Genomic DNA, 25,043 nt, shown 5'->3' on the forward strand with positions numbered 1-25,043 from the left:
GCAACAGGGTGGTCAAATGAAGATCCTACATCTGCATGTGTGTGTGCATACATGCGTGAGTAAATGTGAGCATGCACGTACATATGTGTATATGCCCACTGTCTCCTCTCTCTGCCCTCTCTCTCCTCTCTTCTCCTGTCTTTGTATTCCTGGCTACTTACCCTTTCCCTCTCTCTTTCCTGGTCTGGCCTGGCCTCATTAATGATGTGTCAGCCGATTCAGCCCTTGTTCCCGTTCCTCTCTGGAATGAATGTGGGCGATGCCACACTGTTTGTTGACCTGAATGAGAAGTCTGTTTTCTCGGGCTCTGTAAAAGCACTCGTCTTTTCACCCCCGTGAGAGTTTATGGACGAGACAGCATTGAGTCCCCTAAAAAAGTGTAAGAGAAAGGGGAACCGGTCTCCAGTATCATTAGTATGCACATCTCTTCTTCCCCAGAGGGCACACACACACATGGGTCATTCTCACGAAACTGACATTTGGCCAAAACATTCTCAAGTGTCATTTTTCATAAAATTTCCTCTTGGATCACCGAGATTAGGATCTGTACTTATCTATTTCATAATTATCATTATATTTTTGGATCAGATATTATGCATTTTAGCACAATTTCCACAACAACCAACACAAAAATTCTCATTACCGCAACAAGTCCAAAAAAGTTATAAACAAAATAATGTCTAATATTATAGTTAAACATAACACTGAAAATGGAATTAACATTTATTTCGTAATTTATTTCATTACCATAACCCAACTTTTCCCAAAACTTTTTTTTTGTCATAGTCATTGGTGTGTACATGTTATTTATTTTATTTTATTTATGCACACCTATTTTGATAAAGAACAAAAATCACACTATCAGATGAATCCAAAATTGCGAAAGTATATGTTTTATATTGCCTAATATTTCCTAAATATTGGTGCATTACAGTAATGATAAGCAGGTTTCAGGGATGAGACTGCATGTTTCGGTAATGAGTATAGCATAGTTTGCCAATGAAAAACTGTACTGATCTCTATCAGAGATTCAGTAAACCAAAATAATCATCAGTGTCATTTGTTAATCCCAAATAATACTAAAATCACTGCTCTTAATGCAATTGATTAAAATACCTCTTATTTCCGTGTAAGTATTGTAATTACATGCATTTATTTTCAAAAGTGGACTTAAACGTAACAAGGTGACTTAAAAAAAGAAGTTACAGTTAATATTTGTGTAAGGTATTTTAGAGGTATTTCTGGATTGGATGGGATCCTATGGGCACACAGCATGACACAATATGCCTATAAAGTATTTAAATATGTGAATATCAAACAACAGCATAGGTAAGTGTAAAAGCAGGTACACATGTCAAAATTGGGGATATCCTCCTTTAAGTGGTGGGGTTACTCTTTGTTGAAACACAAACTGCAGATTGGGACTTAAAGTAAGTTAAATGGGGTTTATACACCCAATATTTCTTGACAAACCCTACTTAATCAAATAACTGTTGTTTTACAAAAAAATCTATACAATTGGTCCAAGTAAATAAATAAAGTTTACCAGCACAGCACACCCATTGACTGACTATACATTAGAATTAGCTTATTATCATTACTGAAATTAAGGTTCTCATTACTGAAACGGACCCAAAGATTACGTGGTAATGAGAAAGGTGTGTTTCGGTAATGAGAGGCCCTTAGCTCAATCTGCAAATAATAGGAGACAGCCGTTATGAGTCAGCAAACAATTGACCACATCACTAAAGCCCATTCATGCCTCCATGTTGGTAAGGTACTGGTTCTCTGACCTTTTCCCAATTTGAGCTTTTTAGCTGTTTCGGTAATGAGAAGGCAAAGTGGGGTAAAAGGGGTGTTTGAGAATAAGAACCTCATTCTGAAGGCATATAAGAAAATCAAATAACTTAACTGGTGCTCATCGAAGGACTACTCCTCTAAATGATGCATCATGGGTGTATAAAACTTTATTTAAAAACTAATTGGAGTTTTTACAGGAACTTGAAAAGGTGTTACGGTAATGAGACATGTCCACAGACAGTGTTTTCACATAATATATATTATAGTTTAATGTTAACTTCAACTAGTATACAATTTTTATGATTTATGGACAAACTACAGCAACATATTTAGTATTTTATTCAAATAAGTTCGATTTTTCTAAAGTAGAATAGTATAAAACGACCTGAGAATTTAATCCGGATGCATTTTGATAATGAGAATGTGGGGTGAAAATGTACAATATTTTTCAAACAAGACACATTTTCAGAATTATAGTTGATTTTTGCAGCTGCATCATGATTTTGGAATTCAATTTGCTACAGACATGTTTAAAAGTGGTTTCATGAGAATCATGAGAACCCCCTCCCCACACACAGTTCCTGTAGCTGTCTGTGAATGCTTTTGCCCTGAAAGTTGTATGCCCCCCCCCCCCTCCTCCACACCGCCCTCCTCTGTCTGACCCTGTCTGTCTGACACTTGATTCCTACGTCTCAAAACCTGACAGTCCCACTGTCTCACTGTCTCGTGGGTGTGTACGTGTTCCATTCAAACAAGTCTGTGGTGTCTCTCCGTCGAATAAAAAGAAGGCAAAATGTCATTGTTCCTTCAGTCTTTTCAACTTTACCCTCCTTGTCTCTCCCCACCTCCCCCTAACACTCCCACAAGCCTTAAATGTGTTCCTAGACAGGCTTTTTGTATCATGTCTGCAGTCGATCTAAAGCAAATGTAGCTGAATCTAATTAACATGATAGAAGACTTTATTTGTTGTTGATATGCTACTTAGCTTTTGAGTTGCTCAAAAGCCTTATAAGGGGGGGGGGGGCATTCCTAGAAGAATGCTTTACTGTCTTCATATCTGTCCATTCTGCACACACAGTAAGATTTATACGTTCCTTAACACATTTACTGCTGTTTTCTGGGTCTGCGTTTGTATGGACTCGTTTTACCACACATGCTCTCTAGGTATTGGCAGAGGATGAGTTCTCAAAATGGCCGTCAAACTTAGCATGTCTTCCTCGTCTTCTTTCCTCGATATTGGTCTCTTGGCAGACAGGTGTCGGCCTTCAAAGAACGTTATGATACGTTAGTGCATTAGATGCCAGGGCATGAGACTGCCATTGTGCAGACTGGCACACACGCACAATGGCCTCCCTGGCATGATAAGACCCTCCCTCCTCTGGGTAGATTTCCTCGCCCTATCTTTTGTTTGGCTTGTTTGGGTTGCGGCTCTCTCTGATAAAGGCCACTTTGTTTAGTCAACAAAACGAGGGAGAGAAGGGGCGAAAAGGAGAGGGAGAGAGAGCGACAGAGAGTGAGAGAGAAATAGAGGGCCACTAAGAAGAGAGAAAGAAGGGAAAGAAAGTGCAACAAAACAACGGGGAAACGGTGGAGGATTGAGAGATACCAGGTTAGATGTAGATGACGATTTAGAAGTGGAGAGGAAAGCATATACTATACTATACAATTCTGACTAGATAAGAATTGATACAGCTGACACAGTTCCTGATCCAGAAAGAGAGATAAATGTAGGCAGGCACAAGAGGAGACAAAAGATATGAGATACTGTTACAGACCCAGAGACGGAGATACACAAAAGTATGTGGAAACCCCTTCAAATTAGTGGATTTGCCTTTTTCAGCTCACCCGTTGCTGACAAGTGTATAAAATTGAGCACACAGCCATGCATTCTCCTTAGACAAACATTGGCAGTAGAATGGCCCGTACTGAAGAGCTCAGTGACTTTCAACAAAATCAAATGAAATTGTATTTGTCACATACAGTACACATGTTTAGCAGATGTTTTTGCGGATGTAGAGAACTGCTTGTGCAGTAATATCTGACAGTATAATCGAACATTTTCACAACAATATACACAAATCTAAAATAAAGGAATGGAATTAAGAATGTGTAAATATTTGGGCGAGCAATGTCAGACTAAGATATAGTAGAATAGAGTATATACATATGAGATGAGTAATGCAAAATATGTAAACATTATTCAAGTGACTGGTGTTCCATTAAGTGGCCAGAAATTCCAAGTCTATGTATATAGGGCAGCAGCCTCTAATGTGCTAGTGATGGCTGTTTAACCGAATTTAACGTGGCACCGTCATAGGATGCCACCTTTCCAACAAGTCATTTTGTCAAATTTCTTCCCTGCTAGAGCTGCCCGGTCAACTGTAAGTGCTGTTATTGTGAAGTGGAAACGTCTAGGAGCAATAACAGCTTAGTCGTGAAGTGGTATGCCAGACAAGGTCACAGAACGGGACCATAGAGTGTTGAAACGCGTAACGTGTACAAATCGTCTGTCCTCGGCTGCAATACTCACAACCCAGTTCCAAACTGCCCCTCGAAGCAACGTCAGCACAACAAATGTTTGTCAGGTACTTCATGAAATGGGTTTCCATGGCTGAGCAGCCGCACACAAGCATAAAACACAAGGCTCAGTGCCAAGCGCCGGCTGGAGTGGTGTAAAGCTCGCCGCCACTGGACTTTAGAGTAGTGGAAACGCGTTCTTTGGAGTGATTAATCACACTTCACCATCTGGGAGTCCGACGAACGAATCTGCACAAAGCGAGGTCGAAGCAGAAATGGTTTGTCAAGATCGGTGTGGAAGAACTTGACCGGCCTGCACAGAGCCCTAACATCAACCCCATCGCACACCTTTGGGATGAATTGGAATGCCGACTGCGAGTCAGGCCTAATCGCCCGACCTCAGTAATGCTCGTGGCTGAATGGAAGCAAGTCCTCGCAGCAATGTTCCAACATCTAGTGGAAATCCTTCCCAGAAGAGTGGAGGCTGTTATAGCAGCAAAGGGGAGACCAACTCCATATTAACACCCATGATTTTGGAATGAGATGTTCAACGAGCAGGTGTTCATGTACTTTTGGCCATGTAGTGGAGCTGTAGAATGCAGTGATGGAGCAACATTTAAGAGAAAGCTAGGATCTGGAACAGGGCCCACAACGATGAGGTCATCATGGCTAAGCCGTTAAGGATAAAAACCAGGAGCAGAGGAGGACACAGGACAAAGTCCGCACACTCACACACACACACGCACAAACTCACACACCATGGCTATGTGCACCAGGATAGACCGACAGACAGATGGACAGCTTGCCTACCCCTCTAACGGCTTGCTCCTTGGCCAAACTGGTGCAGAAGAGGGACAGAAAGTGTGGGCCATGTCAAATATTTACACTACACACAGCTGTATTGTTGAAATATTACGGGCCGAGCCCTGCCGTAATTAGGCAATATTTCTACGTCGCTCTCTCTTCTCTCTCTCTATCTCTCTTCTCTCTCTTTCCCTCCCTCCCTCTCTCGGGCCGCTGAGATGCGTCTTGGCTCGGGACCCATGCTTCTGGCAGCCACAGCTATACATGTGCACAGACCCCGGGTGCAGCAGTCTAAAATGGCTGCTCTCTCCCCTCCCTGAAATGTCGACGTTGGTATGCATCTGCGGCGGCGTGTGTGTATGCGAGAGTGTGTACGTATGTGAGAGTGTGTATGTGCTGTGTGGGATGTGTGTGTTTGTGGGATCAGGTGGGTGTACTGCAACGAGTGAGTTTGTGAAAGTATGCGACTGGTTTAATATACACAGTGGGGTGGGGGTGGACTGAGAGTTTCTTCGGGCGAAGGTATGGGTATCATGCCAAACTAGAAAAAGGAGAGTGCAAAAGATTGTTGGCCTGTTTATAATATCCAGGCAAGTGACACATTAGGGCTGAGAGAAAGAGAGAGAGAGAGAGAGAGAGAGAGAACAACAGGTAAAAGAAGCCTTCACAATAGCAAAGAATTCACGTTGTGCCGTTATGCATAAGGTACGAAACAAACTCCGTGCATGTCAATGTCGGTACTCAGTACTCCCCACAATCCCAACGTGTCACTCCTCAGTCCTCCTCACTCAAATCACAGCCAAGATCCTCAAATCCTCTGTTTTGCTTTTTTTTTCTCCTCCTCCTTCTTTGCGGGCCCAGATTGTTTGTTTAAACAAGTGGCAGGGACGGAGAGGTGCCAAGAAACGTTGTTTTTGGAGTGTGGCTGTGTGTCTCTGGTATCTTGCGTTGTGATCCGGGCCTTGGCAAACTCTCAGGGCAGAGCCAGAGCTCTACCTCGCAGACCGAGACCACACTGTTTATTTACGGGTTGCTGGCGCCTGTTTGAAGACGATTGGATTGGTCTTGGATTGGTCTCCATTTGGAAGGTTTGATGCGTCTTTTGGATGGAGATTGGAGATATTTTCTGTAGAGGGAAGTCTTCACCCCTGTTTTCATTTCTGTGTCAGACAGTTTATTTCTTGTATGCAGACTTACATTTACACAGCATACAATTGTACAACATACAGTGCATTCAGAAAGTATTCACACCCCTGGACTTTTTCCACATTTTGTTGTGTTACAGCCTGAATTTAAAATCGATTAAATTGAGATACTTTATGTAAATGTATTTAATTTATAATACATTTGCAAACATTTCTAAAAACATCTTCGTTGATATGGGGTATTGTGTATAGGAGGATGAGGGAAAAACAAAATATTGAATCAATTTTGAATTCAGGCTGTAACACAACATAATGTGGAATAAGTCAAGGGGTATGAATACTTTCTGAATGCACTGTATGCACTTTCCATTTTTCTAGTTAGAATAGCGGTTATTTGGAATTATTCCTTTTTAAATGTGTTCATATGTTGATTTTATTATTAATTTCAAAAATATATATAAGAATATTTTCAACCCTGGCCTGATCGACTGCTTCTATGTGGCTATCAACACACTTGAACTTGAACTGGAATTTGAACTTGAACTTGAACTTAACCTCCAGCCCCCCATAACAACCTCCTACACCTCCCTAGCTACAGGTCAAGGGTGAAATGTATGTGAGATGTCAGGTGTTTTCCAGCTCTCAGATGTATGGTGCTCCCTCAAACCTCTGAGATGAGTTGACAGTAGATGCCATATGCCTGGATCCCACCTCAACTCTTCCAGGTGGCTCCTCTGTAGGCCTACAGTACTGTAGGGCAGCAAAGTGAAGATGCTGCTTCTGCTGCCTGGGTTCTTTAATTGCCACGACCATCTGGTCTTTTGTCAAGGCTGCCTGTTCACTCACAATGGTGTGTTCCATGTTAGACGAAACAGCTCCCCACCTGTTCTCTCACAATGGTCTGTTCCATGTTAGATGAACCAGCTCCCTACCTCCTCTTTCTCTCAGAATGGTCTGTTCCATGTTAGACGAAACAGCTCCCCACCTCTCTCACTCTCTCTCTCTCTGTTTCTCTGTGTCACTCTTTCTCTCTCTGTAGCGCCCTCCCACTTTCTCTCCTCTCTCTCCGTCCTCCCCTGTCCCTCTGTCTCTCTCTTTCTTTCTCTCCTGGGAGAGGGCAATAGTTGACAGTTGTAACTAGACTGATGGATGGGTCTGAAAGTGGCATGAGGGTGGGAGGTGCCAGGGTGGCTGGGTGGCAGGGAGCAAGAAAGGAGGAGGATCTCCCTGCAATCACTTACTGTATGGACTTGGTTCCACACAAACCATTGGTACAAAAGCCCCCGACTGTGGCGTGTAACATAGAATCGATCTCGTTATACAGTATTTTTATGCCGTGTCAGTCAAATAACAAATGTGCTTGCATGACGTGGCCGAGAAGTCAGTAGCACCATACAGTGTTTTGCTGAAATAATGTGAATTTCCATCCAGAGAGTCCTTTCTTTTCCGGTAAATGGTGGATTACAAGCAAACAAAAGAGACAAGCTAACAAACTAGCCAGTTTAGAAAAATAAGTTGCACCCAAAAGAGCGCAAGCTAGGGACATCAGACTTCCCTAGTGTCCTCTGTATCCTGTAGAGACTGTTCAGGGTTAACCATAAGGGGAGATATTTTTTGTTTAACGTATGGTGGTGTTGTTCCCTACCTATTTTGTAAGTGTTGAGCCGCAGCCAAGAACATTCTGTTTTTGCAGTGCCGTTTAATGGTCATAAATCTCTCAAAGTTTTTTTTTTTCCTTCACATTTTTTTTCTCTCTCTCTCTTTCGTTCTCTCTCTCTCTCTCCTCCTTTACATCTAAAATTAAGCTTATGAGAGAGGGAACGCTTTGCAGCAGCAAAAGGAGTGTTGTGTTGCAAGGCGAGGATGTCTGAGTTCACTGTCTCCCGTCTCTTGTCCTCACTTCTCCGCGTTAAAGGCGTAGGGCACAGGAGGAACACGTGGGGGGCGGCTGTGGTGAATCATTATGGAACTCAAGGCAAACACAGCCTGGCCATTCAGTGTTGTACTGTTGTACTTTTACCCCCTCGTTTGCTGCTTTTTCCCTGGATGGTTGGTTGAAGCGGGGGCTGGTAGAGGGAGGGGGGTTGGGGGGGGTTCCTCCTCTCTTCCTCTCCCATATGTTGTTGGCTTTTGGGTGACGGCGATGTCGCCCTACTCCGGTTGGCTGATGCTACAGTAGGCTTTGTGTGGAAGAGCGGGTGTGTAGTGTCGTGAGGAACTGGTGTTTATGTGAAATTTAAGTCAGCTCTTTGGAACTAATTTTCAACTGCAGACCTATGTTATATGATATGAACTAGTGTTTATGTTGTCGGTGTCGTCCCCCTCTGATATGCCTGGACTAGTTCCTCACTACTCTACACACCCGCTCTTCCATACAAAGCCTACTGTACTAGTTTTTAGGTGAAATGAAGTGAGCTCTTTGGAGCCACTTTCTATTGCTGACTGTATATGACATGGTCAAGTGTTTACGTTAAAAGCCAGGCTCTTGTGGGCATCGTTTGAATATCTGTTAGTGTTGCGTGGCGGTTGAGCCGCAAAAACGGACCTGGTGGTTGGCGGTGACTAACGAGCATGGTGACGGCTGAGGAACGCCAGTTACCCCAGCTTATCCTCTTCCCAAAGGTGCTGTAAGGTAACATCATCAATCAGAGGAAGCGCTTGGAGGCTAAGATAGGCTACCTTATGGGGAGAATTCCTGATGTGTTTCAGAGTGTATCCCCCTCCTGTTGCGTGTGCTATGTGCATGCTTCTCTCGGGCTGGGGCAGGGCAGGATGAGGCAGAGGCACACAATGTTTTCCCTAACCCAGGCCCTGTAAAAATTCAGACAGAATCAACCAGTCTGTATGTGAAGGTCAGGAGAACGCTTCACCTCGTCTTTAAAAAATGTTTTTTTTTACTTGTCTTATTGTTTCTTTCCACCCCTGTTGAGCACTTCTTTTGTTCTGCTGGCTTTTGACTGTAGCCCCCCCCACTCCCATCGCCCCCCCCCCCCTCTTTTCTCTGTCTCCTCTTTTTTTTTAAACAACAGCAAATACCATTGCACATCTGGCTGGGTCTGTCAGGACTGACACGTCTGCAGAAAAATTACGATAAAAACCTCAGACACATTCTAGGGAAGCTGAGAAGTATTCATTATATAATCCCCATGACTCCAGCTGATATTATGTCTAGGTTGAAATGAAATCTGATGACCAACAGCACCTTGCTTCTTTGTTTTTGGCCACCTGTCACATTCAGGGTATTTTTGACGTGTCCTTATAGTAGTGGGTCATTGTATTGCTTTGGCAACACTGGGTGGTTACCATCCATGTCAATAAAGCTAATTTGAATAACTTAAATTGATAGAAGAGTGTTGAACGTTGATGACCTTTGTGGTATTTCATGATCTAAGGTTCAATGAAATGACGTGGAACAGATGATGAATTGACGTCTGTGCCCAGTGGGATGGTTCTATAATACTAAGCATGGTTCTCTATCTGTGTTACAGACTCACAGCAGTCAGGAAGTCCCAGTAACAATGAGCCAGGCAAGAACCCAGGTATGTACCTGAACCTCATTGTCATGGTCCTCCAACCTCTGTCCTGTCAATCACAGCTCTATAGTTCCCAGTCCCCTCTCTGTACTTGATATGGTCTCGCCTGGTAGACGATTCTCCAGAATCTGTTTATGATAGTTACTCTTTGTGTGTATGCTCTCACCTGGCATAATTATCTTTAAACAGGATGTGACCTTTCACAGTTATGCAGACTACACCCATTTTAAGGTTTCTATGGAATTACAGATTAATTGAATCACCCTGTTGCAGGATAACATTTTAAACTTGTAGTGTATCTGAGGTTTTAAAAGGCTTCTCAAGTTTGTAATTTCCACTTTGAAATTTGAGACTTTATTTTACAAAAAATGTATCAACCCCTACAAAAATGACCATTAATTATAATCCACATAATAATTCACAAATTAAAATCCTACATCTGTATAGACCAGTGGAGGCTAATGAGGGGAGGACGGCTCATAATAATGGCTGGAATAGAGTGTAATTGACTCCATTCCGGCCATTATTATGAGCCGTCCTCCCCTCAGCAGCCTCCACTGGTCTAGACACCAAAACAAAACCGTTGTCAATCTAAGAGACAAAAAAGATTTGGAAACACGAAGGCTAGACAGTTATGTGCTCCTCTGTAGTACACTAGTGGATGTCTGAGGCCATAGTTCTTGTCCTTGCCAATAAGGGTTGGATAGCTAAGCTACGTCTAGTAGCCAGTCTGCTAGCTAATCAAACAAAATGGCCACTGTTCCAAATCATCACCGGCAGCCTGTTGCTGCTCTCCTGGACTGACCTGGACTATGTCATCACGGGCCAGGAATGAAAATAGAGCAAGAACGTAATTAGCCCCGTACCTCAAGAGTAGGTTCTGCCTACCCTGCGTGTGCGCCTCGCTGCCAAGTCAAACACTATGTTGAGCCAACGTTGAGCCAATGACTCAGGCCCTGTGAGGGCCTCCCTAGCTGCTCCCACTACAGTGCCACAGTTCCCCTGTCATTCTCTGGGACGCCCGTTGGCTTGCATTGAGGAATTAGGAGGAAGAAAGTGCATTTAGCTGCCAATCGGAATCTAGACTCACGCCTCCCCTCTATGTTGTTGGCACACCCAATGGTCCTGCTCAGAACATCAAAGGATGAAATGTCGAAGTCGTTTTGGGTGTCAGTGACATGTCTGTCTGAATGGCTGACAGACTGACATTAGCCTGGTCACAGTTATGTTTGTGCTATATCGCCGACTCCTATTGTCATGACAAACATATAAACAGCACACACTGATCTGGGACCAGGCTAGACTGATGGGTCATGATAGTTATTTTTCTCACATTCTGGGCTCCATACATATTGTACTTCAAAGCCTCCATGTTTCAGTATTGTAAATATTGCCATTATTCAGGCTGGAGCTGTGTTGAGTCGTGTCGCTATGGTTGATGGGTAGATGATGGATGCTCTATTTTAGAAAACAATATTTGGGAAAGAATTTTTGCTCGTCCTGTGTATCGTAAGCAGGGAATCAAGTCATGATTTATTACTTTAGCAACAGCTCGAATCACTACGAATGTAACTTACTCTTAGTTACGACAACACAAAGCATTGGGTTTAATGTTGCATTGATATATTGTCTATCTGTGGTTTTTGTTTCTGCAGTTTACTTGGAAGACAGCTTCATCAAATCAGGAGTCTTCAGTGTTTCAGAGCTGGTGCGTGTGTCCAGAAGTAAGTACATACTTTATCACCATCGCCCTCAATACCCCTTATCCTCGTTGCCGATTCAAAACAGCAAGCTTCACAGTACAAAAACAGAAAATCCAGTCGAGCAAGTCTCCAGCATTAGAATACAACAACGTGTATGTACAGTGCACCGGTGTGTATATGTGTGTGTGTGTGTGAGACTGTGTGACCGTGTGTGTTTGTATAGACTTGCCTGACCTTTTTCAAAGACGATGACGGATGTTCTTTCAGGAATCGCTCTCCCCAGCTAGCTGAGGACAATGGTCCCCTCAGGCAGGATTTACCTGTATGGCTCAAGGGCTGTTGTGTTCTATCACATACCTATGGGATGTTGTGTCCTGACCTCTAACATGCCTGGGGTACACTAAGAACTCACTGACACTGACATACAACTCGTGTTTTCTACTTAATGTTTTTTATTAAGCCCCTCTGTAATTTGTACTGCCATTTTTGACTTGTTGTTTTTCGGATTGCGGAGTAGACCTTTTAAGCCAATTGAAATTCAGTCAGTGCTGTGATTTTGCCGTTCTAAAATGCACATTCAAATTAAAGCGTGAACAGGTGTTTTAGCATCATTGTTATTTTGTGCCTGGCATTGTTTGGATTCAGAAGTCAGGGTTGTATTTTCTTTAACAGACGGGGTTAAATTACTTGGCTGGGAGACAGAGCAAGTGGTATTACACACAGTATGCTATGCCAAAAAGAGAGATAGAGAGTGAAGGAAATAGAGAGAGAGAGAGGGAGAGTCTCGTTGGCAGTAAATTAAAATACAAATGCCCTTGGGTAGCCAATGCCAGGGCTGCCGTGGGTTGCCAGTTCCAAGACTGCAGTGCTGGGGTTGGAGCTCATGCCAGTGGTGAACCTCAGACCACAACAGACCCCACCACACACTCCAGTCTCTCGTCGAGTCCAAACCAATCTACCCACCCACCCACTGCCCTCACAGGGCTACCATCGCAGGCGGCAGCTTCAAGAGCGGAAGGAGCTTTTACACAGTGCCCTAGTTAACACTCAGCTGTCCTCCCTGAAACAATATCCCTCCCTCGCGGTTGTCAACCACAGGGTGAAAAAAAGTAGACTTTCACACAGTGGTGGGCTGTGGTTTCTCAAAGCATATCACACATAAGAGCACCATGAAAGTGAACTTCAATGCACTTATTCATATGTGCTTGACCAATTACAATAGGTAATTGAGAATGATCCAGCTGAGCATAGGACCAATCAGAGAGCTGATGTGTGTGTGGCCTAGTTCACGAGTTTGCATTATGCTGGTGGAATGCAAAGGTTCAATGATTTTCAGTCATGTGAGAGGGGATCATGTACACTGAGATCATTTCAGTGAAGTTGTGGGCCATGCTCAAGGTCACATCATATCAAAAGCCTATCAGAGCTTCAGCAGGCAACCAATCAGCAGGCCAGTGACCAGGAAGTAACCTCTTTTTCTCTCCCTACTCTTCAGCGCCCATTACCCAGGGGGCAGGGGTGAACTTCTCCATGGCCGACATGCCAAGTCAGCCGTACTACCATGACCTGAACTCCAGCGTGGGCCTCCATCGCTCCCTCTCCTCCCCGCCTGGCAGGTCAGTCTACTGCATGACCCTGCCTTAACCCCACTCTCCTTCTCCCGCATCACACCATGTCCTCTTAACTTTGAATGAGATAGAGGGCGGGGGGGTAGATGCAAAACTGAGGGGCAAATTGTAATCTTACTCCATCATGTACTTCCATATTTTGGCCATTTGTTCGAGTTCAACTTTATTAACACCCACACATCTAGACAATACGTTAGCAGTAAAGATATTACATTTTCCAAACATCAAGGGGCAGTGACAGTAGAGAGACACAGGGATCAGAGAACACGTACAGTGTTGTGACTCATCATTTTTCCGCCTTCTTCTCCAGTAAACGGCCCAAGACCCTCAACATAGACGAGAGTATGGAGACCAGTCCCACTGGCCCTGACTTCTATTCTTCACCTAGCTCCCCAGCTAGCGGCAGCAGGACCTGGCACGAGAGAGAAGGTGAGAGGAGAGGTGTGTATGTGTGTGTGTGGGGGGGGGTCTACAATATTACTGTTGAATAACTATGATAAGAACAAACAGGCTGGGTGAGTAACAGAATTGTTGACAGGAAATATCGTGACTGAGAACATGCCCCTGTTGATAAGCTCATTTGGAGGGTTGTTGAGTTCTCTGGTAGTTTGGGAGCTTCCTCATTGCTTCCTGTTTTCTCGCCAATCTGAGGGAGTATTGGAGTGTTGAAGCAGTGTTGAGAGTTGCAATGTTGAAGCGAGTGGAATCTTCATTCTGGTAGCGATTTAATTGTGGAATGCAGGGTTACACCAATGAAAGTGAGAAGGAAGACATGCTAGTGAGAGCTGTAGCAATTGTGGCTGTGAGCAGACTTAGTAGAGAACTTTATTAATAAACTTGTTGTGTTATTAGACTGCAAGATTGAAAGGGTCACGCTAGGGTTAACAGGTGTGTGTGTGTGTGTGTGTGCGTATCCAGGCACGTGTTTGCGTGTGTGTGTGTGTGTGTGTCAGAGAGAGAGAGGGAGGTGGAGTGAGTGATGGGAAGGTGTGGCGGCCCCTGTTTGAAGCTAGCTGGGTCTCAGAGGAGCTGTCTGACTCAACAGGTGGCAGGCCCAGTTGGTGGGCCATCCCGTGCCTAGCCCTGCTAACGCCACTATACTGACAGGCAGCGAGAGAGAGAGGGTGTGTGTGAGAGATCCTCCAGGGAGGGGTGTATGTCTCATTACCTGGTCTCGTGGTGCAGGCCAGGGCCCGTAGCTTTTTTAATTAAGCCCTCACTGTCCCGTGTTTCCAGATTGTTCTCCTCCGACACACACACAGACACATTCCCCCTTCTTCCCCCAGGGCTCAAGCCCTAGAGTGGAAGGGAGAGGGACACCTCTCATCTCACTACCCTACGACAGATAAAACACTTAGGGTACAGAATGTCCCAACATCAAACAGCATAAGGTGTTTTTTTCCCCTCGCTTTTTTAAACGAAACTTCGTTGGGATTTACTGTTTTTTTCCCCCCTTCCTTCTCCCGCTGTTCTGTGTTTTTACCTTTCAGTATCGGGGTGAACACATGCTGAAATGTAATGGCTATGGAGAAGAGGAGAGGAGAGATCAGGAAATTCATGGAAAATGACTACTCTGTAAAGAGGGAATAAAAAAAGAAGTGGATTGATATTAAACTGATGTGAGGCTGTCCAAAGTGCCAAACGGACATTTATTTTACATGCCTAGTCCGACAAAACCCTTTTACACTGCACATGGATTAGGCGTAATTCAGTTTTTTTGTCCTCAAAAGTAAGCTCACTGAAATGCCTTTCACTGTTACAGTACAGCTGACGCCATGTTGTGGAGTTATGTATACCTAGCCACTCCCCTTACATATTTTTTGGCACTGCTCTCAAATCGTCAGTCAGCAACTGGTTTGATAACGAACAGCTGTTTGCAATGAAGAAGAAGGTTTTTCATATCTATGCTCCTACGAAATGTGCAGTACTTAATCCTGGCTCCTCATACTAACCCGGTGGTGCATTTCATAGCTAGATATCTGCTTGATAGGATTCATAGCCCTTTCGTCTGTCTGGGACACCCTAGCCTGAGCACACCCTGGTTTACTCGCTCATTTTTGGGGTGGAACGTGAAGTAACAGAGTTCATAAAGTGAAATCATTTTGACATATAACGACGTGTTGTTATCTAGGGATTCTAAGTGAATTCTAGGATTTTACATTGATCAGTTCTCAGACCAGTGCGACTTTTTTGTTAGAGAAGTCTGTTGACGTTAACTTCAACGTTTTTCCAATTATAGGTCTCTCTCCATAAGTGTCCATCGTGTAATTCTGTCATTTTAGGAAATGTCAAGAATATATTTGAGGGAATGTTACACCACATAAGAACAAGTAAAAAACCAACTGTCCCACTGGTCCCAGACATCAATTCAACGTCTATTTCACGTCGGAAACAACGTTGATTCAACCACGTGCACAGTGGGGTGGTACCATAGTCTGAACGTCTTCAAAAATGAAAGATCCATCCATCTTGTCTGAGGTATTGCTCATGTTGCAAAAAAAAAAAAAAACTGAAACGACTTAAGCTCCTTCCTTTTACAGAATTCTGAGTGGGGAATTCCCCTGGATTCCTGAGGTCTTTGTTCCTTTCCTGGTTTGGTATGAGTCACCTTTCCCTCTTCAGGTGGATTCTTCTCTATTGTGGGGAGGAAGAGAGGAAGAGAGAGAGAGAGGGAGAGAGAGAGGTAGGAATGAAGGTCTTGTGACAGGGACGGGGACACTTGAGCTTGACCCACGGTCAGGGGAGAGCAGCTGCTGTCACAGAACATGAGGTTTCGGAGTCCATTCTTTTTCATGTTCAGTCCTAGTCCTATTGTCATACAGTACCTTGCATATAGACATTAGAAAACATGTCAAAAGTGTCAAATGACAGCGATGGCAAGCCTATACTATGACTGCCATCACGCCACAGCATGGGAGTATGTTTGAAAGATGTCACAGCAAGAACAGCGATGCTACTTCTGTCAGCGTCTGTGCGTGTGGCTCTGTGGTTGCTAGGTAACCTCCCCTTGACCAGGTGTGTATGTGTTTCCTCTCCTCCAGACATGTCGTCTCCCACCATGAAGAAGCCAGAGAAGCCCTTGTTCAGCCCCACCTCCCCGCAGGACTCCTCCTCCAGACTGAGCACTTTCCCCCAGCACCACCACCCCGGACTTACAGGGGTCGGACACAGTGGTCAGTAGGCTAAGCACCTGCCCCCCTACTAAGTCTAGACATGCTCACTCAGTGACCTACAGTGACCTCTACAAGAAAGTGTTTGAACTGAAAGTGTTTTTGTCATGCATCCCCCTCAGTCTTCCCCCAAAAGTCCTTTGAATTAGTTGGGATTGTAATGTGTACGTTTTTGTTCTCCATTAGTGAATTTTTCAATAGTTTGTTTTTCTCCCTCCCTCCCTCTCTAAATGTGTCTCTCTGTCTATCTGTCTTGTCTGTCTGTCTTCCTCGGTTTCTCTCTCTGTTTCTTCCTTTCTCTGTTTCCCTCCCTCTCTCCCTATCCCCTTAGTTATATCGACGAGGAGCCCTCCACCCCACTCCCCCCTTCAGTTCTCTGCCATCTTGCCCCCTGCCCCGTCACCCTACTTCTCTCACCCCACCATCCGCTACCCACCCCATCTCAACCCCCCTGACTCCCTGAAGAGCTACGTGCCCAGCTACGACCCGTCCAGCCCACAGAGCAGCCAGGTGAGTGTGAACTGCAGCATACTGGAGGGGAGTCGGGTAGGGCTACATTCCTATTTCACTTATTTTATTTAAGAGAACTTGACTGTGTGCAATCTCTCTCCTCAGTAGGCCTAACTGACTGACAGTGTTTGTGAACAGGGATATGATTGGATGTGAAGTTCGGGATTTTAGTGGAAAATGTGTTTTATGGCAAACGTTTGATGAAAAACAATGGATATTTAACACTACGAGTAGTTAAAGGACACCGGACCAGCTTGGCTATACTGTAGTACACTTTTCATTGTGATGATTGAATCAAGTATCAGTTGAGTTTTCATTTAATTTCATAATGAATTCAATTTTTCTCTAATAAACCAACTATTGAATTGAAAAATGTACTTCTAAATTTTCTTGTCTATGTCAAAAATAATACCTGCCCCATACAATTGTGCCTTGACATTTTTACAACAATTGAATGTTGATCAAATGCCACTTTCCTGTACATTATTTTAGCTCCTTCCAATTTAAGTGGCAATCTTAATAGTTAGCCTTCACCTTGAGAATTATTTTTGGGGATTGGGTGCTTTATAACATTTGACACATGAAAACGGGTGGACAATGTTTATGATCATTAGTTCAATCATTGCACATAGTGTCTTCACAGCACTAGTCTTTCTGGGGTACATTTGTTTTGCACAGCATTGGATGGAGGGAGTTGACACAGGATTTAGGAATTGGCAGTGCCGTTGGACGCACCGGGTGACTTCTCAGCCAGGTTCTTAATCAAGTGTCAAGTTTAACCCCCTCCATTCAGAATATGCTGCTGTTGTGATCTAAACACTTTTGAAAGTGCAGAAAAATCCCTTTATGCAATGACTGAATGCTGACCTAACTGAAATACTCTATAGGTCTATTTTGATAAGAGCCTAAATGTAAAAATATACACTGTAAAAACCACTAACTCAATATTCCAAAGAAAATCCAGGCCCTTTTTCATAAAACAAATATAATTACAGAGGGTCATAACAGTTTTTTTTCACGAACTTCTGATAAACCTGACAGAAGACTTTATACATTAACTGGGTACACACTAAAGCCTTGTGTCACTGTGCTGGGAGTGTGTGTGTGTGGGGGGGGGGGGGGGGGCAGGGAGGGAGGGAGGGGGCAGCCATAGAGAGATGAGAGAGCCGTGAGATATTTATGTGAGTTTTATATCCCCGCTGTTCTCACTGAAAACAATGGGCTCATAGACGAGGCTGGATCTATGCGGCCCGGGACTGTTACTTCAGACAAAACCACAGGGAACGATAAAGGCCGTAAATATTTGCCGTTGCCGGGGCCTCTGCTCTCTTTTGGCGGAATTACTGGCCCCTCTCCTACACAGTGCTGGATGGGAGAAGGGGGAGTGTTTGTGTGGGTGTGTGTGTGTGTGTGTGTGTGTGGGTGTGCAGAGGAGGGCGTCTCGGCAAATAAAACAGCTCTTATAATCCCATGGACGGCAGCCAGAATGTTTTTATGCTTGCTTTAACGCAGATTATATTACACTCTAATTAAACATTCTATTCACATTTTTAAGGAACCCTGTGGACACAATTCTTTTTCATAAAGGCGTATTTGAGGTTTGAACTTGGGGCGCCGAAGAGCCCAATACACCACAGACCGTCTCCCGCAGTCTGAAAGAGTAGCTCCCACTAGCTCCTTTTCTCTCTTAAAACACTAGAGATGATCTACACAGGCTATTTGGGCAGGGCTGTTCTCCCTTCCTCCATACTCCTTTCTCCTTGGACCCCCTCCCTTCATCATTCTCACCCCTACTATCAGCCCTCTCTCTCTCTCTCTCTCTCTCTCTCTCTCTCTCTCTCTCTCTCTCTCTCTCTCTGTGTGTCAAGTGAGGGCGACATTTTCCCACACAAAACAGCACTGAACTGACTGTGCAAACAATACTGTAAAACACACTTTAATGTAATTTCTTTTCTTTAACGATTCCAAGTAATTTCAATGAAATTGACGTCTGTGCAGTGGGATTTGTCAAGTGGCCACAGTTTAAATACTACAGGAGTTGTGTCACTAACTGCCCCCTCTATTTTGTTTCCCTGTCTTTGACCCCCCCAGGCTAACAGCAGTGGCCAGGTGGGGAAGGTTCCAGGCCACTTCACCCCAGTCCTGGCCCCCTCTCCGCACCATGGCACAGTGCGACCCGTCTCTCTCTCCATGCCCGACACCAAGCCCATCACATCAGAAGGTGAGTACAACGGTGAGCTCCCTTTCCTTCTCTCTTCCTGGCACTACAAAACCCCTCTGTACCCCATTACTCTAGCAGTTACCATTTTGCGCACTTTATAAAGAATCAATCAATGTAATATTTTCTCATTGTGTCAATGTGTCTCTCTGTCTGTCTGTGTTTGTGTGTTTGCTCCTCCAGGATACTCAGCACCGGGCACCCCCACAGCCAATCGTTTTGTAGGACTGAGCCCTAGAGATCCGGCCTTTCTTCACCAGCAACAGGTGAGACACATTACCACTGCTCTTCTTTCACATCCTCTCCTCCCCTCTTCCGTCCCTTCTTCCCTTCCTTCCTCTCAACCTCTCCAAAAGGGATCTGAGACCACAGAGATATTTCATTCTATCTGAGAGTGAGACCTTATCGTCGGTTCTCGCACAGATACATGCGGAGTCTGAGAAGTGAAACAATCACAGAAATGAACTGTTTCTCAAAGTGTTCGCTCCAGTAAGTGACAGTAAATGCACTGTAATGGTGTAGTTGAGACATATACTCCCCTACGTATCTATTTGGACAGTGAAGCTAAAACTAATTTGGCTCAATACTCCATCATTTTGGATTATGAGATCAATTGTTTCATATAAGGCGGTAGTACAGAACCTTTTATTTGAGGGTATTTTCATACATATCTGTTTTCACTTATCTGATTTATTAGTGACAACATACTCCGAAACAGCCAAAACAAACTACAAATGCATCCAACCGTCACAGACTTTATGTAGTCATAGCGTGCAAGGAATATGGGACCAAATACAAAATTTTGGACTACTTCAATACATATAAATTAATTTGTTCAAATACTTATGACACCTTCAAATAGGGGGACTAGACACATGAAATGCTTTCATTTATAAACGGTCAAATAGATAAGCATGTTAATACCCTCAAATAAAAAGTGACATTCTGTACTGTCACCTCATATATAAAACATTTGATCTCAAATCCAAATGCTGGAGTATAGAGCCAAATGTAAATGTTTTAGCTTCACTGTCCTAATAGAGTGCTTTCAGAAAGTATTCATACCCCTTGACTTTTTCCACATTTTGTTGTGTTACAGCCTGAATTTAAAATGGATTAAACTGTGATTTTATGTCACTGTGCTACACACAATAGAAATGTTTAGATATTAATAAAAAATTAAAAGGTGAAATGTGTTGAGTCAAAAAGTATTCAACCCCTTTGTCATGGCAAGCCTAAATAAGTAAATATGTGCCTAATAAGTCACATAATAAGTTGCATGGACTCACTGTGTGCAATAATAGTGTTTAACATGATTTTTGAATGACTACCACATTTTTTGAATGTACCCCACACATACAATTATCTGTTAGATCCGACAGTGAATTTCAAACACAGATTCACCCACAAAGACCAGGGAGATTTTCCAATGCCTCACAAAGGAGGCATTGGTAGGTAGGTGGGGGGGGGGGGGGGGGGGGGCAGGCATTGAATATCCCATTGAGCATGGTGAAGTTATTAATTTGGATTGTGTATCAATACACCCACTAGCTGGAGAGGAAGGAAACCGCTCAGGGATCTCACCATGAGGCCAATGGAGACTTTAAAACAGTTTCAGAGTTTAATGGCTGTGATAGAAAACTGAACATGTTTTATTTATCTAGGCAGAACAAATTCTTATTTTCAATGACAGCCTAGGAACAGTGGGTTAACTGCCTTGTTCAGGGGCAGAACAACAGATTTTTACCTTGTCAGCTCAGGAATTTGATCTTGCAACCTTTCGGTTACAAGTCCAGCGCTCTAACCACTAGGCTACCTGCCGTCCCCTACAACATTGTAGTTACTCCACAATACTAAATGAAAAGAAGTAAGCCTGTACAGAATAAAAATATTCCATAACATGCATCATGTTTGCAATAAGGCACTAAAGTAAAACTGCAAAAAAGGTGACAAAGAAATTAACTTTATGTTCTGAATACAAAGTGTTATATTGGAGCAAATTCAACACAACACATCACTGATTACCACTGTTCATATGTTCAAGCATGGTGGTGGCTGCATCATGTTATGGGTATGCTTGTCATCAGCAAGGACGAGGGATTCTTTCAGGATAAAAAGAAACAGAATAGAGCTAAGCACAGAAAAAAATCATAGATAACCTGGTTCGGTCTGCTTTCCAACAGACACTGGGAGACAAGTTCACCTTTCTGCAGGACAATAACCTAAAACACAAGGCCAAATATACACTGGAGTTGCCTACCAAGACGACATTTGAATGTTCTTGAGTGACCTACAGTAGTTATAGTTGGGCTTAAACTGACTTGAAAATCTATAGCAAGACTTGAAAATGTCTGTCTAGCAATGATCAACAACCGACTTGACAGAGGCTTTAAGAATTGTTAAAAGAACAATTTGCAAATATTGTACAATCCAGGTGTGCAAAACTCTTAGACTTACCCAGAAAGACTCACAGCTGCAATTGCTGCCAAAGGGGATTCTAGCGTGTATTGACTCAGGGGTGTGAATACTTATGTAAATGAGATATTTCTGTATTTCATTTTCAATAAATGTTCAAACATTTGTAAAAACATGTTTTCACTTTGTCAATATGGGGTATTGTGTGTAGATGGGTGAGCAAAAATTATAAATGTAATTCGTTTTGAATTCAGGCTGTAACAACAAAATGTGGAATAAGTCAAGGGGTGTGAATACTTTCTGAAGGCACTGTAAATACGTAGGGGAGTGTTTGGGCACTTTTTGTTACCATACCATATACTGGAATGGTATATACCATATTAGGTTCCATATACCATATTACATATACTATGTAATTCATATTTATAAATATATTTTACAAAATAATTTTCGGTATGGGGCAGAAAGTAAATAGAAGTACAGTAGTATGATGAGGGTGTAATGTGCTCTACAGTTTTCTACAAATATTTTGCTGTATGCCAATAAGTCACAGACATATAAAAAGAGACCAGTATTCCCTTAACACAATTTGTTTAGCTTAATTTCGCAGTCCGTTGAAGAACAAAATAATGGTTTCAAAAGCAAGTACAAAAGTAAGAATGTGCACACAAAGACAGACAAATATGTCAATTACTCCTCCGTCGTGGTTCAGTACCTATTCAAAAATGTGTGCTATTCTTCACATGCTGTTCTGGAAGTCACAATATTCAGCCTGAGACACGTGAACAGACAGTGTATGATACAGACCAGGGCCAGACTGTTTGGTGTTGTTGGCGTCGAGCGGTCGTCCCGGCGGCCAGACCGGGCAGATGTGGCCGCGTGGCGGCTGAATTGTGTGTGAGGTTAGGAGCATTGCGGTTGGCGAGGGTGGAAAAATGAGGCTTGGAGCGCCAGCTCCTCCTCATGAACTCCCCCCCCCCACACACACACAGACACACACACTCACACACGCTGGTCCGAGGCCAAGTGTTTTCAACCATGCTTAATTTAATGCATCTGCACGCAGCTACATAATAATCAGTGGTTTTTCTTCTCCACTGTTCCTGTTGAGCGTAATGACAAAGCCTGGCCTGTATTTCTCTGCAGCTTGGTAGAGCAGGCAGAAAATGTGCTGTTTTGTTAACGATGCTATACTTCTCTATAGCGGGGAGGACTCTTTTGCACAGCATGTGTGTCCATGCGTGTGTGGAGTTTATATGCCACATTTTTTAGTAGCCTTGCTACTTCTGTCAGTTAACTCACTAAGCAGCAGCTGAGCTCAATGCTGTCTCATTGGCCGATAGACTAAATAAGACCCCTTTTTTATTTGATAGATTTCTTTCATTTATTTAACTTGTATTTAACCAGGTAGGTTAATTAAGAACAACAGTTTGTAATATTCTATTTTTAGTATAGTTTACATAGTATTCTTTACCCTAACACTGCCACTGAATACTGAATGAATAGAAATAGACCTGGAGGAAATACAATACAATAGCCATTCATCATGCTAATCTTATATTAGTCAGGCTTTGTGTGTGTGTTCTGTGGTTCAGGATGATTTAAACCTAAGAAGCTAGGTCTTTTAACCTGTGGTTTATGACACTAGGCCGCTGTTCCCTGTGGAGTAAACAATGTCATAGATACTCTCCCTTTGTTGTTATTGTCAGTCACCCCGGCTCTGGATAATTATTTGGTGGAGTTATGAGATGCACTGACACTTTTCTCCTGTGTGTTTAAGGGAGACCTTTGTTCTGAGGCTGGTTGGGTGGAGTGAGGAGACATACGAGGTGGATTAGTTTCACCGACTTAAGGTGTCGTGTTTCCGATGCAGTCACAGGCGATATTCCAGAGATAAAGTGTAGTCAGAACCCCAATGTCCCCAGGGCCTATCCTACAACCCCCCCCCCCCCCCCCCTCCCCAAAACACACACCTTCCACACCCCTCCTCCTTCCAAACAACAATTCCTTAGTGGAAAATCAGTGAGGAGAAAAGGAAAAAAAACTCTCATTCATGTCTTCTCCTTGGTTAACCCTTAAAGGGACTGTTCCTCCACCATGTGCTCCAGTGGGAACGTTCGGTGATCAGATGACATTTGGTATTATCTAAGGCAGCCTGCTAATCCCCATTCTGCCTGCATCTGTTTTGCTAACGTTCCCCTAACGTTCCCCGGCGACGTCTTCCCTGTCCCTCTTACCCCTGCCGCTGTGATCTGGCAGTGCCGGCAGACAGATGGCGAGCCCCCCTAGAGGAGTGCTGGCAGGCCTGGCACAGAGCGTGGGGGGGGGGGGGGGGTAGAGCGTCTGGCACAGCCAGAGCGTTCTCTGCTCAAAGCTTTGTCAGAGCAGAGCAGCAGACTGCTGGGTAGTGTAGAGGCAGTGTAGAGTGTTGGTGTGCTGTGTGATGTATGCAGCACCCTGGCCTCTGTTACTAGTAGAAGGATAAGGCTACAGACTTAACCATCCACTGCTGGTAGTAGAGCCTTGGTATTGGAGGAATTAGTCTATATGATTTTAAGAAATTGAGTCACGACCTCTGTTTATATCCTCCTTTGTGTGTGTGTGTGTGTGTGTGTGTGTGCGTACGTTTTTTTTGAGTTTGTTTTTACCATTGGCTAGTTAATTCGGCAGATGCTTCCACATTTTCGATACGCACAAGATAAACACAAGAACTCGAGGAAATCAGTAATTCACCTCAAGATGTAGTGCAGCAGTGGAAAACCGTTCAGCGTGGCTGTGTGTACAGGTGGCTAATGTTATCGACCATCCTAAGTGGGTTTTGAATATTCAGTGTGTGAGGATATACTGTATGATTAAACCACCTTAAGAGCTCTTCAGTTTGCCACAGCGGCGGGGAGATTGCTCACGAGGCACTTTTTCACGATGCATTACCAAATGGATGTGTTGATTGTGTTGACTAAAGGTGCAAGGTTAGCTGGGTATTGGCTGAGATGGCTCTCCACTGGATCGTGGATACGTGCGTGTGAATAATGCATGGGATAGGAGAATGTGCGATTCATGTGTGGTGGTTTTGTGTAAGTGTACATTAAGCTGTGTGTGTGTGTGTGTGTGCATGCGCACAAGTGTGTGTGTTATTTTTGTAGAACATTAGAGACAAGCCAGCAGCCCGTATCTTACCTTCCACAATCTCATCTAGCTACCTGAGTTTCACCATAATACTGCTACTTCCACATGGGGATAGTTAGACTAGAATATGTCTGCAATAAAAGACAGAAAGGCCTCAAAGAACAGCAATAGTAGTAGTACATAGTAGCCAGTAACAACATGCATGTAACCTGTGGAATGCATGGCCCCATGGGCTAACCATAGGGAACTACTGCCTTATAAAGGGGCTGTATGCAGAACAGCAATGAATACTACATAGTAGCCAGTAACAACATGCATGTAACCTGTGGAATGCATGGCCCCATGGGCTAACCATAGGGAACTACTGCCTTATACAGTAGCTGAATGACTGCCATTTTGACATGACTCACATCCTGTAAACTAACCTCTTCTTTGCTTCCAGGTCAGATTAGAAACGTAGTACTAATTGTGATG

The 25,043-nt window shown here is 43.6% G+C and overlaps 1 protein-coding gene across 10 annotated transcripts in view; it reads left to right on the plus strand.

Moving 5' to 3' along the window:
• Positions 1-25,043, plus strand: part of LOC139561753 (nuclear factor 1 B-type-like) — an 83,012-nt gene that overhangs the window by 44,520 nt on the left and 13,449 nt on the right. For 3 of the 10 annotated variants that reach the window (XM_071379026.1, XM_071379022.1, XM_071379031.1), the window contains exons 3-10: positions 9,755-9,805; positions 11,455-11,523; positions 12,998-13,118; positions 13,441-13,571; positions 16,172-16,303; positions 16,632-16,810; positions 18,902-19,043; positions 19,212-19,294. In XM_071379026.1, the coding sequence (XP_071235127.1) occupies positions 9,755-9,805; positions 11,455-11,523; positions 12,998-13,118; positions 13,441-13,571; positions 16,172-16,303; positions 16,632-16,810; positions 18,902-19,043; positions 19,212-19,294 (908 nt within the window). The remainder of the gene's footprint in view (positions 1-9,754; positions 9,806-11,454; positions 11,524-12,997; positions 13,119-13,440; positions 13,572-16,171; positions 16,304-16,631; positions 16,811-18,901; positions 19,044-19,211; positions 19,295-25,043) is intronic. The other 7 variants (XM_071379028.1, XM_071379024.1, XM_071379025.1 and 4 more) reach the window with 5 other exon arrangements.

The sequence above is a fragment of the Salvelinus alpinus genome, chromosome 31, assembly GCF_045679555.1.
Source record: "Salvelinus alpinus chromosome 31, SLU_Salpinus.1, whole genome shotgun sequence".
In the NCBI taxonomy this organism is placed as follows: Eukaryota; Metazoa; Chordata; class Actinopteri; order Salmoniformes; family Salmonidae; genus Salvelinus; species Salvelinus alpinus.